Here is an 18,456-nt window from a genome sequence, read left to right as displayed (position 1 = left end):
GGAGTAGTTAATGAATTTCACAAGTTATTACGTGAGAATTATTAATTTTAAATTGTTATGCCATGTGGGTAGAAGAAACTATGTGCTTCCTGAATACTAAATCTAAATGACGTTATTAGTCCCTGCCTTCGGGACTCTAGCGATCGATACGGCGTTGACCAGCCATTAATCGGTCCTTTGACTAACAAAAATTGTGCGCTATCAGAATTTAACCAAAGTTTACCTCTGGAAATATCAGTGTAAGAAAGTTATAACCAAACTTTTGAAATCGAAGTCTTATTGCAAGCCTCACTTGCCCCGATGTTATTTCAGCCGTGACAAGTTATTTTATCCTAAGTTTGTTTCTCAGTTTCTCAAAACAAATGTTTTGCGCAGGTAAAGTATTATATGCAAAGTTTTTAAGCGTCCACTTCCCGGGGAAAGCGGGCTGCCATCTGCCATAAAGCGAGCTGCCATCTGCCATTTCTTTTGGGCACCCGTCAGCTCTTCTATGCTCCCGCCTCCTCTTCGTTCCACCATTCTTATATGCTCTGCCTCCTCTTCATTCCCTATGGTATTCTCCATGAAAGATTTACTTGGGAAGCCAGGTACCATTGGAGACCTTGCTTTACGCATTGGCCAGTTACTGTTAGCGTCATTTTCCTTAGAAAGCTGTTCAGAACGAAGTGCAAGCATAAGAGATATGAGAGAATGCCAATTTCCCTATAAAGTTTTCAGAAGTAAGTACAAACATAAGAGCTAAGAAAGAGTATCGAATATGTAAGATTGCTTCAGAATGTGCACGAAAAACAGTGGCAATGTCTGCGACAAATCCGAAAAGGGATGCAGCATGACGGATTTCCCCGCTACCGTCGACACTTTTCTGTCAGAGCTGGAACAGGCCATTTCCCAACGCCTATCTTATCCAGTTAATCTGCGCTTGGAGGTGCAATTTCGAAATTTAATTATTTTTTTGTCAGCCTAAAAAACCCATAACTTTTCATTATAAAAATGATTACAGTAGCTTGTTTTTGTTATGCTTCTTCAAAAAACAATTTTGAATTTCCGCACCGTTACTAAAATTCTTCTTACAGTGCTCTGTAAATTACCTTATTTTAGTGTCATTTTCCGTAGAAATCCGTTCAGAAAGAAGTGCAAGCATAAGAGATAAGAGAGAATTTCAATTTCCGTATAAAGTTTTCAGAAGGAAGTACAAACATAAGAGCTAAAAAAGAGTACCGAATATGTAAGATTGCTTCAGAGTGCAAAACTCTTTACAGTGGCAAACAGATGCAATGCAAAACTCTTTACGTCTAAATCATATTGATGTTTAGATGCAAACAGATGCAATGCAAAACTCTTTAGGTCTAAATGATCTTCCTGTGCAAAAATCTCAGGTTCCTTCTCTACCAGAGAATAACGTCTTATCCAGCAACAACACATCCCCTTCCTCCCACCTTAAATTTACGCACTCTTCATCAGCAATGGCCTTGAATGCCTCTGCTGCTTCACCATAAATATGACACCCATCTCCAAAAGACAGTGACAGGTTTCTTTTGCCATAGCCAGTTATGGTGTTAAACCAGACTCGCCTCCCTTATTCGAAGAAGTTTAATTCCCAACAAATTTATATTCTCAACCCTTCCCAGGAAGTTTGAACCTATAATATAAACTGAGGCCAAACCCATTGAAACCAACTGGTATACACAATATGAATTTAAATGGACTTATGCTAATTAATACCTGCTAGCAGCTACATTGCACTTACCTCTTTTTTGCCTCATTTGGGTTGTTCGCTTCCAGAAAAGTCTGCCAGTTTCCAGCAGAGAAGGAAGCAAATGTGTTTTGGGTTGGAGCCATTACTTTAGACATGACCAACCCTGTATCCTTCACTCTTGTTACAAATTCAGGCCAACCCTGTATCCTTCACTCTTGTTACAAATTCAGGCATTCTGTCTTCCATGCGCTGCGCAATGCGTTGGCTGAGAGCTATGGCAGTCTCTCCATCCGTGGTAACAGACGGACAACAGTGGCTTCTGTTCTCTGAAGAATATAATTAAGAGTTTATTGATTAGCAGGGAGATGAAAATCGGGCGTCCTGGTTCTGGCTGAAAGTTATTCCAAATAAAACATTAATGGAAAGCTTCCACACGTAGTCCGATGAACAGGCTCCATTTGACCAACTTGGTTCATGCAGTTGATAACGTGTCTATAGTAAGAAACACGTGTCAAACTTTTTCATCCATTCCCGTAACATGTCTAGCAGACTCTGGACTGGCCAAGACTTCCCAGACTTGACACAGACTTGTCTCAGGCTTGCCTACTTCAACTTAGACTTGGCTCTGGCTCAGATTGCTAACTATTTGTTTTATATTTCAACTTTCAGTTGATTGTTTATATCAAGTGTCAAATTTAATGAGATGATATGACGAGTTTGTGGATAAACTGTGTTTTATGCACAATTTACTATATTTTGTATTTTGGTTTTTCTTTCTATTGCCAAGTTTGGTGAATCTTGAACTGAATTTTGTTGAACTGCCAAGCTTTGTTTATTTCCAGGCCAGCTGAGTCTGTATCGATTACATTGGACCAAACTCATATCAGCTTATTAGAAAAATTCATTCAGTATACCCAAGTTTTTACATATGCGGCATATGATATTGTTGTGTTATTTGAGGGTTTTTTTTAGGTCTGCATTGGGACCAATAGTTAAATATCCGGAGAATGTTCAGTGGTGATTGTTTATAGATTTTATCTTTTAGTATTTATAGTCTGGTTTACCTGCCTGGGGAGTCTGACTGGTAATCCAATCCCTGGACAGAGGTTTCATTATATTTCTTTAGAAAAATAATTTCAGCATTCCCTTTCAATTTCATTTTGGTCATGACCTATCTCTTAGCATTTATATTCACATGTTCCCATGTTTATGAGATAATATTATTGCATGCTTTGGAAAATTGTAATCTTAGCCTAAGTGCAAATCATTTGTTGTTTCATTTTTCTTTTTTATTCATAATTGGGAAGCACATATGAATAAGATACATCCCACATTGAACTTATTTGCAATTCTGATGCAGTTGTTTATAATTGATTACAGGATGTAGGTGCAACACTTGTAATCTGTCAATGGGGTTTTGACGATGAGGCCAATCATTTATTGATGCACCGTGGTTTGCCAGCAGTCCGATGGGTTGGTGGGGTCGAGCTGGAGTTGATCGCAATTGCCACAGGTCTGACTTGTAGAAACTTCAATATCTGTTGTTTCCTGTTGGATTTTGTGCTGTATGCTTTCTATCAGGTATTCCACAATTTAATAGCCCAATAACATCTCAGTCAATGCATTTGATTTCTATCTCTTAAGAAAATTTTCATGGCATCATTACAGGTGGACGGATAGTACCACGATTTCAGGAATTGACACCTGAGAAGCTAGGGAAGGTAATGTAACATGTTGCTGTGAAGCATGTCCTGGAATCATTTAATACTTGGGGGTTCAGGCTGAGAAGTCTAGAAGTGTGTAGTTGTATCTGAATCCAATCAAGAGTCATTGCAGCAACCCATTACTTGGGGAAAATTTTATGTGCAGTCTGAAATCTTGTTTGGTCTTTCTTAAGAAGCAATATGTACTTTCTGCAACTAGTTTGATGGGTTAGCAGTTTTTGATTCAGTTTTATCCTTAAAGCTTCTCAGATCCAATTTAAGTGGTATGTGTTTTACAATTGAATATTTATTTATTGAAGTGCTAAGTTCGTTCAGTGAAGTCGGCTGGTATTGACTGCGACAACACATGGTTATTTTTGAAGGTGGAAAGCATGGCGTGGGATTCTGAAGCTATTGTTATACTCCCGAGAAAACATTAAGTTTCCTGCGCCATAAGGTAATATGAACAAATGCAGGATGAAATGCACTATTTTCTTTTTATCTGCACTTCATTCTCCTTTCTAAGCGAGCATGAGCCATCAATTCAGAAGTTGTATACAAAAGATTGTTTGGCTTTTGATCATAGTTAGCAAGATTGAATTAAAAAAAAACAAAAACCAAAAAAAAAATATACATTTTATAAATATTACCCTACACCAGAGATGATGATGTTGACTGCGAGTGGTTTTGTAAAAACTGGATGTGTTGTGCCTCTTGATATTTCTGTCTCTCTGGTATTCACATGTTCAAGAGCAAACATGCCATCATAGCAAACATGGCGTAGCAGAGAAATACGAGGACTCTGAAGCAACATGCCATTACAGCCATATATCTGTATTCACATTCGTTTATTTCTACCATCATACACCGCACCGCACCGTAGATTGATACCTATTATTTCAATTCTCATCAGATCGTGACTATGTATATTCCAAAATCATTTTTAAAGAATTTAAATTCCCGTCGCAGGTTATAGATGAGATACCAACTTGTACACAAACCACCGTTTGTCTGTCTGGTTTTAATATAAATAATTTTAACGCATAAAATCGACAAAAAAACTATTCTTGCACTCTAGCGAGGTTGGTTAAGATTGAGATGTGTATAGTTAGTTGAGATAATAATAAATTTGTTGATGATTTTTTATTATGAAATTATTTATTATGATATTTGGTTTTTATGGTTTAACAATGTTACATTCACTAAAATCATGCACATTACCAAGATTGAGGTATTATGTAAACTTTGCTTCAAGTAACCAATAAGAATTAATATACATTTCATACTTTTATTATTCTAAATGCATACTCAAATTACTCACATCATTAACTTTGTTGTGCTTCCTGTTGGTGGTTTTGCTGGTAGCGGTTCAGGGCGATGAATAGCATAGTACGCCCACCCGCGAGACTGCTAAATCCCAAGTTCTCGCCACTCATTCTGCAAAAATAACTACGTTAGTTCAAATCAATTCATCCGGCATCATTTAAAAAAAACCATAAACCATAAACAAAATCCAACTCCGTGTTAAAAAAAAAGAAAAGCGTCGCCCAATAAAATGATTTGTATAATAAACTGAGAAGATAAAATAGGATATCCCAGAAAAGTAAACAGTAATTGGGCAGCTAAACTAAATATAACACAAAACACAAATAAGAGGTAAAATAAGCGCCCACTTAGTACAGAAAATAAGAGTCCAAATACTATGAGCGAAAATAAGAGCCCTCTCACTTCAGAAAAGCCCACAATAAATTGCAAAAGCCAAAACACAAATAAGAGGTAAAATAAGCGCCCACTTAGTACAGAAAATAAGAGTCCAAATACTATGAGCGAAAATAAGAGCCCTCTCACTTCAGAAAAGCCCACAATAAATTGCAAAAGCCAACCACTTATGCAAGAGCGAAAATTGCATAATATTTGGAGAGTTTCATTTGTGGGTACTTTCCACCAAGTATTTCTACATCTAACTGAAAAAATAAAATAAATTGTAGAGTTAAATTTGTCAAAGAATTTTAGCTCTAGTCCACTGATGCCAAGGAAATCAAATACCAGTCATCACCCTGAACTCCCTGTCTTGCACCGGAATTTTTGCAAAAACATGTTTTTTGGCATGTGGATAAAGATAGGCAGGGACTGCCGCTACGCAGTTGCCCTTGTTTATACTTAAGGAGAGAGGATGGGTTTCAATGTTAAGTAAATTTCAATATAATGATACTTTCCGCACCTTAATTTAAACTTAAGAGTATTCATTTGAAGACTCATATGTTTAAGTAATGGTTAGTAGAACGTTAGAATCCTACGGCTTCCAACTTATCTAAATGATCTTGAAGTTTTAAAGTTTTGTAAATAGTCATTAAAAAAAAGTAATTAGCTAAATTCATATTAAAAATATGAAATGCAATAACTCTGTAATTAACAAAATTCATAAAAAAAAATATGAAATTCAATAACTCTGTAATTAACTAAATTTATATAAAAATATGAAATTCAATAAGTTTGTAATTAACTTGAGAGATGACTCCAATCATACTTTAATGCTTCACATTGTATTAATGTCAATAGTTTAGATGTGGGATTTGGATATTAACTGTTAAATTAACAGTGCACAAGGAAAAAAAACAAAGACAGACACAGCAATACAATCATATACAAATGACGCAGTAAGTTAACGTGGTTCATCCAATTAATCTGGGCTACATCCACCAAACATAGGCATCGGCAATCTTATTATTAATCAGGAGATTACAAAATGATCATTTTCCTCACAAACTCTCACACACACCACCCAATCCATCTGGACACCTGTTTTATAGCTAAGAGGATCTAAATGCCTCATAAATCCTCCTACAGCAAATATAGGATGCATTAACTCACTCCCAACAAAATAGAGCTAATATAGTAGCCAAATCAGATTTTTGTCACCTACTGAGATTTTTGCCTATTTTATTAAAACAGAAAATCTCAACAATCTCCACCTTGACAACAATTAGCCTGATGCCCTGTTTCTTTATTATTTATTTTTTCTGCAAGCCAAGAGAAGCCAAACACCAACGCAGCTTCTCCAACAAAACTGGTTTCGTGAACATGTCTGCACAGTTTTCCTTTGTATGCACCTTTTCAAGAGAGACTCCCCTTTCAGTGATAACCTGTCTTACAAAATGGTACTTAATTGGAATATGCTTTGATTTACTATGATAGGCTGGATTCTTAGCCAAATGTATTGCACTTTGACTATCACAAAGTAACCTGATGTTGTCCTGTAACCTATCAAACTCACCAAGCAAACCTTTCAACCAAACCACCTCTTTGCAAGCATGCGAAGCAGCAATGTATTCTGCTTCAGTAGTGGATAAATCAACAATGTTTTGTAGCTTTGACATCCAGCTAATAGCTCCACCTGCAAGAGTAAAGACATACCCTGAAGTTGACCTTCTCTTATCCAAATCACCTGCAAAATCATAATCAACATACCCGCAAACAGATTCACTACTCTTATTGTAAGTAATACAATAACTACTTGTGCCTCTCAAATATCGAAGCACCCATTTCACTGTTGACCAGTGTTCTTTACCCAGATTTGCCATATACCTGCTGACAACCCCAACTGCATGTGAAATATCTGGTCGCGTACTAACCATCACATACATCAAATATCCTACTACATTGGCATATGGAATTCGAGACATATAATCCTTTTCTTCATCTGTATTAGGACATAAACTGGAAGAAAGCTTAAAATGGGAAGCTAAAGGGACTGACACAGGCTTCACATTGTTCATACCAAACCTCAAAAGTATTTTCTCAACATACTTCTGTTGTGATAGCCATAGCTTAGCATTGCCCCTGTCTCTGAAAATCTCCATGCCCAAAATTTGTCTTGTTGCTCCTAGATCTTTCATATCAAATGTCCTTGCCATCTGAGTCTTCAACCTGTTGATTTCTTCAATGCTTTTGCATACTAAAAGCATATCGTCAACATACAATACTAAGATAATGAATATGCCATTTTTTAATTGCTTAAAATAAACACAATGATCATATTCACTTCTAACATATTTTTGACTCAACATGAAAGAATCAAACTTCTTATACCACTGCCGAGGCGACTGCTTCAGGCCATATAATGACTTCTTGAGCCTACAGACAAATTTCTCATTGCGATGCTAAACAAACCCTTCCGGTTGTTCCATATAAATTTCCTCATCTAAATCACCATGTAAAAACACAGTCTTAACATCTAGTTGTTGTAATTCTAAATCAAGCAAAGCAACTAACGCTAACACAATTCTAATTGAAACAATTTTAACAACTGGTGAAAATATCTCATGGAAGTCTATGCTTGCTTTCTGAGAAAACCCTTTTGCAACTAGCCTTGCTTTGTATCTATCCTTCGAATCATTCATACCACGTTTCACTTTGAAAACCCATTTACATCCCACAGTTTTCCTGCCTTTCGGAAGTTCAACCAGATCCCATGTGCCATTCTTACCTAAGGCCATCATTTCTTCCTTCATAGCTGCTTTCCACTTGTCACTCTTTGAACCTTCTATAGCTTCCTGATAACACAAAGGTTCATCATCGTTAGGAGTCAAAGCAACTGAAGTAACATAATCATCATACCTTCTCGGAGGGTGTTTGATCCTTGTAGACCTCCTTAAGGATGTTTCTGGTGCTTCCGCAATTGGCTGACTAACATCTGTAGGAACTTCTTCATGATCACCATCTGAGACCTGTTCATGACCTCCATCTGAACCCTGTTCATAATCTGACTCTGAAACCTATTCATGACTAGAATCTGAACTATGATCATCATGACTATCATCAGAAGTGATGTCAAACTGAATGTGCTGGAAATCAGATACATCATCCTGTTTAAAGTTATTATCTGCATCTAACTGTACAAGAGAGGATTCATCAAACTTTACATCTCTGTTGATGATGATTTTGCAGGTAGTAGGATCCCACAATCTAAATCCCTTTGTTCCATCACCATACCCAACAAAGATATACCTTTTCGATTTCGGATCTAATTTAGTTTGCTGATGTTTAGGCACTAAAGCATATGCATCACAACCAAACACTCTGAGTTTAGAATAATCACAAGGGTGTCCTTTCCATACCTCTTGAGGAATCTTGCATCCTATCGCTGTCGAAGGTGACCGATTTATCACATAACAAGCTGTAGCCACTGCTTCTGTCCACAACTCCTTCTGCAAACCAACGTTACTCAGCATACTCCTTGCTCTCTCCAAAAGAGTCTTGTTCATGCGTTCAGCAACTCCATTTTGCTGAGGAGTACAAACAGTAGTCTTATGTCTCTCGATCCCTGCATCCTTGCAATATTTTTCAAACTCCTTGGAAGTAAACTCCCCACCATTGTCAGTTCTTAAACATTTTATAGTTCTACCAGTGATGTTTTCTACCAATGCTCTAAACTGCTTGAAAACTGTAAAAACATCAGACTTCCTTTTCAACATGTAGACCCACACTTTCCTAGAAAAGTCATCAATAAACGAGACAAAATACGACGAGCCAACATACGAGGTTGTAGGTGCTGGACCCCAAACATCTGAATGAATATAATCAAGTATTCCTTTACTATTGCCTGTTTTAAACTTTTGTTTACTTTGTTTGCCAAACAGACAATGTTTACAGAAATCTAACTTTCCAGACCTTAGATTAGGAAGTAACTTGCGATCAGCCAAAATCTTTAACCCTCTTTTGCTCATATGGCCCAACTTCTGATGCCATAGGCGAATGGAACTACTGTCATGTTCAGACACGGTAGACACATGAACTGACCCTGTTCTTCCTTCTAACTGAAATAGATTTCCTACTTTCTTAGCTTTCATTACTAGTAAAATACCTTTGCAAATTTTCATTACTCCACCTTGAATGACAGTTTTATATCCATTTGTGTCAAGTGCCCCCAGTGAAATTAGATTTTTTCTTAAATCTGGTACATGTCTTACATCTGTTAACATTTTGGTTGTCCCATCAAGCATTTGCAGCTGTATACTCCCTATTCCCACAATATTAGGTGTGACATCATTACCCATGTACACAACTCCATCATTCACTGATCTATATGTTTTAAACCAGTCTCTATGAATACACATGTGGTTTGATGCACCGGAATCTAGCAACCAATGTTGATCATGATTTGACAAATTAACTGATAAGACTTCGTCGCTCATACCTGAACTAGATGCTGAACCTGTATCAGTCATGTTCGCTTCCTTCTTTTCTGTCGATGAAGCTTCTTTAGAAGTTTGTTGTCGCTTCCAGCAATCCTTCTTCAAATGCCCTGATTTGCCGCAGAACCAGCACTTTACTTTACTCTTCTTTCCTTTTGACTTTGAACGCGAATCGCTGCGCTTACCAGAGCGTCTTTCTCTAGAACGACCTCTAGCCATCATTGCCTCTGATGTAGAGGTGTCAGCATTCGACCGCTTCCTGGTCTCCTCGGACAACAAAGCTCCGACGACATCATCAAATTCAATGGTTTCGGATGAACTAAGACTTATAGAAGTAACAAAATGATCCCACGACTCAGGCAACGAGCACAATAAAGTTATGGCTTTATCCTCGGCTTCAAATTTTACTTCTATGCTTTCTAATTGTACCATTAGAGTATTAAAAACATTCAAATGATCAGTAATGGAAGTACCTTCCTTCATTCGCAAACTGTATAGCTGCCGCTTTAGGAGAATCCGATTTGTCAAGGATTTTGTCATATACAGCTTCTCCAACTTCGTCCACAAACCAGCTGCAGTCTTCTCTGACACGATGTTAAATAAAACATCATCAGCCAAACACAATCGAATTCCGCTCAAGGCTCTTCCATTGAATTCATTCCACTCATCATCTGTCACGGGGTAAGGCAGTTTGGATCTGCCCAATAATGCCTTCGCCACGCCTTGTTGTACCAGCAGATCATGCATCTTTACCTTCCAGATCTCGAAATTATTTTTGCCATTAAATTTCTCGATTTCAAATCGGGCACTCTGAGTTTTCGCCATCTCGTCTAAAACAAAGAATCTCCAATTTCAAAGAAGTTAATAAATAACAAACCGCCTATGCCTTATTGTACAATGCCTCTACTTTATATTAAAAAACCCTTTGTTGTTTGTATTTCAAATTACAATTGACAAACAGTGTAACCAGACTGGCGCGCAACAAAAACATAAAATAAACTTGGCGCTTGCTGATCAACTGACGATCCGCGCCAACAAAAAATCGGTGTAAGGAAAAAAACTTGGCGCGATTTTACCTTTACTTTCCGTGCCAATTTAGTTCTTAGCGTGTTGGCACGCTTATCTCCTTCGGGACCGCGCCAATTACCTTTCTGGCGCGACTGTTTATAAGTAAAACGTGCCAACTGTAAAATTTTTGTTTTTGATTGTTTATGCACCAGTACTTTCCTTCTCCGTGTGCATTCAATAGGCATTCACCACGCGACAATGGGCAACACGCTGGCAATGCTCACCGTAATTTTATTTGCCGCAGGTAGTTTCCAAGAACAAAAAATAAAATAAAATAAAAAAATAAAAATAAAAATCGGTGTAAGGCAAAAAAACTTGGCACGATACCTCAACAATGCTCTTTCCATTGACACGGGCTCAAATTGCGTATCCGTGAATTTCCATTTATAATTCAGATACATTTATTTTAGTGTTTTGTTTGTATATTTGTTTTTATATTTTTCCTTTTAATATTTTGCAATGACTCATCAGTTAATGTTACATTTTTAGAAATTTGTTAAAATAGCTCAAGAGAATAAAAATACTAATACAAATTATATATTTTTCAATTTTGTGATAAAAATATCTAAACACCAATAGAATGTCTTTTAAATTAAGGTATTGATATTTATTTTTAAATAATATAAACAAATGTAATATTTTACAAAAAAAAATTCGGCGAAGATCACATGAGACATCATTTGTCGACGCGTTTTGAACCAACCAGTGTGGTTCATCGTCAGGACAAGTTGAAGAAACAGATCCAGCTTAGCAGTTTAAATAGACAGAGCAAAGCCCCCAACGGTTAAAAAGACTAACAGCTACTTTTGACTAGGTACCTTAAAAAATGCTACCCGGGGGAACCAGTCCTTTAAATAAATTAATATTGTGATAAAAATATTAAAAATAATTAAAATATATAACAGTTATGTTCAATTATTACCTAAAAATAATTCATGTTAAAAGTTAGTTAAAGACAAATAACTAAAAATCATATCTAAGGGGAAAAATTTACCTTAGAGGGGGACAGTCCCTCAAATAATAATAACAAATAATTAAAAATTATTTTTAAAATAAATAAACAATTATGTTTAATTAGTAAAAATAATTTATAAAAATAGTTAGTTAGAGATAAATAATTAAAAATTATATCTAAGGGAAAAAATATTTCTCATAGAGGGACCAATCCCTTAGAATAAATAAAATAATTATGTGAAAACTTTTATTAATATAAAAGTTCCTTCCGCTTGGTTAGTGTACCTACCTCATCAATGTTTTCCTCTTCATTGAACTCATATACATCAAGCACATTGAATATCATAGAGGTATCGAATTGTCCCAACAACTCTAGCTTTTAGGCATTTTAAGAATTTTTTCTAAGAATTTGAGATGGGCCTATTTTCTTCTATTTTAGCTTTTTGTAGGTCCCCTTGGAGAATATTTTCATCCGTAGATGTACCATTACCAGCTCACCTTCTTAAGAAACTTTTGTTCTTCTTTTCAAATATGCTTTCTTTGTATACCCTTCATTACCTTGTTGTAGTATTTTCTTCACCTCCTCATGGATTCCTACATGTTGTTTGAAAAATCATTTTTGTCAACACTCTTCCTTTCCTCCAAGTCTGGAAACTTTATCAAGTCTGCAACACCTTTTGATGACTTGTCATAAAAAATCTGAAAATGATTCTTACTGTAACAACCCTGGTAAAAAATCCATGTAAAAATTAATAAAGGTAAAATAATACCTTGGTCACGAGACACGTATTTCAAGCTGGATGGTGGGAAAAACATCCTAGTGGGGTGGAACTTCGGTTTATTAATGCCTAAGGAAATTAGCAAAGGAAATGACAAAGGTTTGGAAAGGAAAAATGGCATTTATTTATGAAAATAATGGAAATTAGGAGAAAAAGAAGGTGAAAGGTCATAGGTTGCATGTGAGGTGGAAAATATGGAAAATTGAAGAAATTGTAGGCCTCATGAATAAAAAGGCTTATGAGGATTAGTTCACAGACTTTTGTCACTTCGGTTTTGGAGCCCTCATTCTATTCACACTCTCTCGTACTCTTGGACATGTAGAGTTTTCTTGGAGCATTCTTGGAGGAGTGTGGCATACTTTGGATTTAGAGCAAGAAGGCAAAGGAAAAGCAGGAAAGTGCCATAAGACATCAGGATCAACAACTACAACGGATTTTTCTTGCAGGTATCGAGTTGCATGTATGCTTTCCTTGCTCATTTTGGCATGCATGGAATATGCATGTGGCTATTTGGTCATGATATGTCATTGGCATGGAGGATTACCTAGATTGACAATGGTTTTTCCTAACCTTTTCATTTCCTAGATATCCATGGTGTTGTGGGTTTTAATTTTTTCCTCTAGTTGGTTTTCTTATGCCTTTGGTTGTGGGTTGATTTATTAGTTCTTGTAAGCCTTGGTTGGAAAAACACTCTCGAAGCCATGTAATATCTTGGGTTGAGTTACTAGTCCTAGAATCCTTGGCTGAACAAATGCTCTAGAAGCCCTTGGTGGGTTGAATTACTGGTCTTGGAATTCCTAGCTAGACAAATGCTCTGGAAGCCCGAAGACAATTATGGGTTGAGTTACTAGTCCTGGAAGCCCCGGTTGGAACAAATTCTCTAGAGTCCTAGATAGCTTGGGTAGAGACCATTTTGGTGATTGTTAGTGATGTCCGACTGTGAGGTGGAATCACTGTTTGAGGATTGAGGTGGTTTGGCCTCTAGAATCCCTAGATGATTTTGAATGATTTGTTTTATGAGATCCCACATTCATGATTGGAACATGGCACAGAGGTGAATGGATGAAAGAAATATTTGTTTCAACTTAGTCTATGGTCAAGTGGTTCATGGAAGTCCCATACCTAGTCGGCTTATGAAATCATCAATAAGAGCTCTTTCTCCTTAATATTTTATGGGTAAATATACTTATTTATATGTGGCTTTTCTTTCCTTTATATTTTTACTGGTTATGACTGATTTTTATGACAGTGATCATGTATGGCTCTCATCATGTTTTGGTTAATAACTGAATGTACAATGAATATATGGCTTAATAGATGGTAATGTAGTTATGGTGATGAGGCAAAAATGATTCTTATTGATTCTCAAATAAGTGGGAAACCCAATGCTCAGATCTGTTGTTTAAACCTGTAGGATTCATATTTGTGACATGTTTGACGAAATGCTTATCATGGCTAGTAGGGGTCTAGTCAAGTCCTTGTTCAAATATTTGCATTTGTATCATTGTTTTGATGTTACTTTTCAATTTTGGAATCACTGGTTGAGGGTTGAGGTGGTTTTTCTTCTGGAATCCCTAAATGGTATTGATTGATTTGTTTGATGACATCCCATATTCGTGATTGGAATATGGCATAGGGGTGGTTGGCTGAAAGAAAGATTTGGTTCAACCTAGTCTATGGTTAGGTGGTTTGTGGAAGTCCCATACTTGGTTGGATTATGAAGTCATCAATAAGAGCTCTTTGTCCTTGGTATTTTATGGGAAAATATACTTATTTATATTTTTCTTATATGGCTTTTCTATCCTTGATATTTCTGTTGGTTATATGAAGGTTATGAGTGAGTTTTATGACAATGATCATGTATGGGTCTCATCATGTTTTGGTTAATCATTGAATGTACAATGAATATATGGCTTAATATATGGTAATGCAGTTATGGTGATGAGGCAACAATTCTTCTTAGTGATTCTAAGATAAGTAGGAGAACCCTATGCTTAGATATGTTGTTTAAACCTGTAGGATGCATATTTGTGACATGTTTGACGAAATGTTTGTCATGGCTGGTAGGGGTCCAGTCAAGTCATTGTTCAAGTATTTGCATTTGTATCATTTTTTGATGTTACTTTTCATTTCTGGAAGTTTCCTAGATTTCTGGGCAGTGGCCTGAGTCTTGGCCTAGAAAAAGTGGCAGAGAATCTAGAGTCGCTGGCATAGAACTACCTAGAAAAGTCCCCATACACAAGAATGCCTTGCTGTGGGAGTGATTGGAGGTTCCCAGTCGTATGCATGTGCATGTCAAGGGAGCGATTGAGGCTTTAGTGTAGCAAAATGTTAGTTTTTCTCAGGGGTTGGTCACTTCGATGGATTGGATGGCTCCTTGCGGTTTTGTTGCATGTGTAGAAGGTCAAGTCGGTTGTGTTCCATTAGTTCCACTTCCTTAAATGATCTATAGGGAGTTGAATCATATGATAGTAACTCTTTTTCACATGTTTATCTCAGTTCACTGGTTACTTGGGTAGATGTGGGAGGAGGGTGTTACAGAGTGGTATCATAGCAATTGTTCCATTCTCCTTGGGTGATGTCTAGTTTATGTTTCCCTTGGATGAAGGTATTGTCGCCTGTACATGTTGGTTGCATATAGGTCCTTGTGCTTGTTGTGTATGCATGATATTGGTCATGACTGTAGTGGTCTCACCATGTGGAATTAAATGGTGTCGTTGTTGAATGTATTTGTTGTGAGTGTATGTCAGTCATAGATCGATTAACTATGCAGGTGTCTATATGTTTTAATGCATACAATGGTTGGATGATGGTCATTATGCATGAATCCATGGTATGTGGTCAGCATAGTCATGCATTAATAACTGGATAATGGCTAAAGATATGCTTATATGTTGATTTGATTATGCTTATATATGTATTGTGCTAATTTGGTCAATCTTGCAAACGAGACATCCTCCCCAAACTATAATAAGCTACGTTGGTTTGTTTATGGTTTGCTTTAGTTGAAATAATACACCTTGCAGGAAGAAGAGATAAAAGATGATTAACAAGATGGTATACTACAAAGATTCTTCCTATGAATCGGATGAGCAGCATGGTGTTGGGTACTCTTCTGACTTAGAAAACACATTGAGGAGTTTGAATGAAGAAATAAGGAGTTGCAAAGTAGATAATGACAAAATAATTCAGGAATAGGAGAAACAAACATAAGTCAATGCAGTAATTATTGAGAGTTTGTCAGATTTGCAGAGACATGGACCACTTTGGAAAAATTATGGATAGGAGGATACGACTAATGGGGCCTATGGCAGTAGACCCCATAGTGGGCATAGGTCAGATACCAATGACATGATCACGGATGGAAGGTTCTTAGATACTCAGGATAGGAGGGGTGATGGACACAAGTACTATTCTAATTATAGTTCTGACAAGTATCATGGTCATCATCGTTATCATTCTTACAGGAGGAGTGATAGGGGACATTTTCCGGATGATTTCAAGAAAGAAAAGCCACTTACATTCGGTGGGGAAGATGCATAAGCATGGTTGCTTGGAATGAATAAGTTCTTCATATTGCATGATTACTCAGAGAACATGAACGTCAAGATAACTACATTCAGTCTTAAAGGTAAAGTAGATATTTGGTGGGAAGATGTAAAGAATGTGAGAGATATTTATGAGGAGTGTAACCCCAATTAAAAATTCATGTAAATAAATATAAGACCAAGGTCATGGGACACATATTCCAAGCTGAATGGTGGGTAAAAGCATCCTAGTGGGTGTTCATTTCAGTTTATTATGGCCAAAGGAAATTGGCAAAGGAAATGGCAAAGGCTTTGGAAAGGCATGAGGCATTAATTAAAATTTTAGTTATGAAAATAATGGAAATTAGGAGAAAAGGGAGGTGAAAGGTAACATATTTTCATGTGAGGAGGAAATTCAAAGAAAACAATGGAAAATGAAGAAAATAGAGGCCTCATTAATAAAAGGGTTACTGAGGATCAGTTGGAAAGCTTCTTTTTCTCAGACTTTTGTCAGTTCACTTATGGATCTCATCTTGTTCTCTCTTTCAGAATCTTGGACACTTAGAGTTTTCTTGGAGCACTCTTGGAGGAATGTGGCATGCATTGGATTGGAGAAAGAAGGCAAAGGAAAGAAGGAAAGTGCAAGGGGACAACAGAATCAACAACTACAACTGGATTTCTTTGCAGGTATCGAGTTGCATGTATAGTTTCCTTACTAATTTTCACATGCATGGCACATGCATGTTGTTTCTTGGATATGTCATTGGCATGGAGGATTGCTTGGATTGATACTGGTTTTTCTTAGCCTTTCCATATCATTGATAGCCATGGTGTTGTGGGTTTTCCCTATTTGTTTTCTTATTGGTGCTCATGTTCCTTATGGTTGTGGGTTGACTTACTAGTGGAAAAATGCTTTGGAAGCCCTGGAACAACTGGGGTTGACTTACTAGTCCTGGAGCCTTGCATGGAAAAATGCTTTGCAGCCCTTGGTGGGTTGAGTTACTAGTCATGGAGCCTTGGTTGGACAAACACTCTAGAGCCTTGTGGCAACTATGGGTTGAGTTACTAGTCCTGGAGCTGGGTTGGAACAAATGCTCTAGATCCCTAGATAGCTTGGTAGAGACAAGTTTGTTGATGTTAGTGATGTTTGATTGTGAGGTGGAATCACTGGTTAAGGGTTGAGGTGGTTTTGCCTCTGGAAACCCTGGTTTGGTTTTATTTGGTTTATCCCATGAGATTCCACATTCATGCTTGGAATATGGAACGAGGGTGATTGGCTAAAAGATATATTTGGTTCAGCCCAATCTATGGTCAGGTGGTATGTGGAAGTCACTGACTTGGTTGGTACTTTGCATATGTTAATACATGCTATTCTTTATTGATGATAAATGAGCATAATTGTTGATTTAATATTGTTTACATTACTAGTTTTTCATGGTTTTATTGTTGGTTAATTATATGCTACATGCACGGTGTATTCATTATTATACACTATGCTCTTGAGTTAGATCTACATCATGGTTTGGAAGGGTCTTAGTTATTTTATATGGATGCATGAGATAATATGTGTTTGTTTCAGAAAGTATGTGAGGGCAGCAAGGCTTCTTGATGAACATCTGATGAATATAATGTAAATAATGACCAAACTATCACTCCATGACTTATAGGTACTATGTACGCAAAGTGTTTGTAAAAATGAATAACACGTGTTGGAAAGTTGGACCCCATTTCTGTAATTTCATCTTGGAATTTGGGTCATGCATATTAACTCTCAGCTCATATCTACCTTGGTAAGTATGTTAAAGTGGGTGAATGTGGGTTGGGGTTGTTACAAAATGTCTTAGAGCTTCCAGGTTCAAACACTTGGATTGGATGGGCTCAATGAGTATAGTCTAAGTAATTTTTGTTATATATTTTATTCTTTAGCGTTTCAAAAACTGAAAATTTTTCCACATTGAGAGTAAATCTCACTGATAATGTGGTTAAAATTTCAAATATTGTTTCACAATATTCTAGGATATATGACATGCAGAAGATGACCTACTAGAATGCATCATTAAACAGGCTAGGTTGGAAATTTTGCCATAACTTATCTTCTATTAAGTTCCAAAAGCTAAAAAATGGTACAAATTTAGGGGCCATCCTTATGCTAATGTGGTATTAATATCAGATATTGGGTCAGAATATGTTAGGAGATATAAGCAGAGGAAGTCGACCCTTCTGCATGCTCCTAAACTCAGGCCTCAAACAAGTCATGTTAGAATTTATGTCATAACATTCTTTTGGGAAGTCTCAAGAGCTGAAATGATTTCCACAATGAGTGTAAATACCACTGATATTATGATAAAAAATTTAGAAATTGGGTCACTATATTTTAGGATATATGACCAGTAGAAGTCGACCTTCCTGAATGCTCCTCGAATTGTGCACCAAATAGCATTGTGTTGCTACTTTTGTTATAATTTTCATCTATGAAATTTCAGAAGCTGAAACTTAAGCCATAGTGAGGGAGGCTCCCACTGATTTTATGGTTAT

At 36.8% G+C, this 18,456-nt stretch overlaps 1 protein-coding gene across 1 annotated transcript; it reads left to right on the top strand.

The window, feature by feature from the left end:
- The first annotated feature begins 651 nt into the window (after positions 1–651).
- On the top strand, positions 652–3,547 carry LOC149225850 (T-complex protein 1 subunit epsilon-like). The gene is made up of 3 exons (XM_089375153.1): positions 652–925; positions 3,077–3,209; positions 3,365–3,547. The coding sequence occupies exons 1-3, from the start codon at positions 776–778 to the stop codon at positions 3,424–3,426; spliced, it is 345 nt and encodes a 114-aa protein (XP_089231279.1). The 5' UTR covers positions 652–775; the 3' UTR covers positions 3,427–3,547.
- The last annotated feature ends 14,909 nt before the right edge of the window (positions 3,548–18,456 follow it).

Source organism: Pinus tabuliformis, chromosome J (genome assembly GCF_031772625.1).
Source record: "Pinus tabuliformis cultivar Carrire ecotype Pingquan chromosome J, CPIR1, whole genome shotgun sequence".
NCBI lineage: Eukaryota > Viridiplantae > Streptophyta > Pinopsida > Pinales > Pinaceae > Pinus > Pinus tabuliformis.
The sequence above is the reverse complement of the archived record's forward strand: the minus strand, read 5'-3'. Positions and strand labels throughout refer to the sequence as shown.

Coding starts and splice junctions, on each gene's coding strand:
- LOC149225850 (XM_089375153.1), top strand. CDS start 776: ATGTGCACGAAAAACAGTGGCAATGTCTGCGACAAATCCGAAAAGGGA. Junction 926..3,076: donor CAGTTAATCTGCGCTTGGAG/GTGCAATTTCGA, acceptor AATTGATTACAG/GATGTAGGTGCAACACTTGT. Junction 3,210..3,364: donor GTTGATCGCAATTGCCACAG/GTCTGACTTGTA, acceptor GCATCATTACAG/GTGGACGGATAGTACCACGA.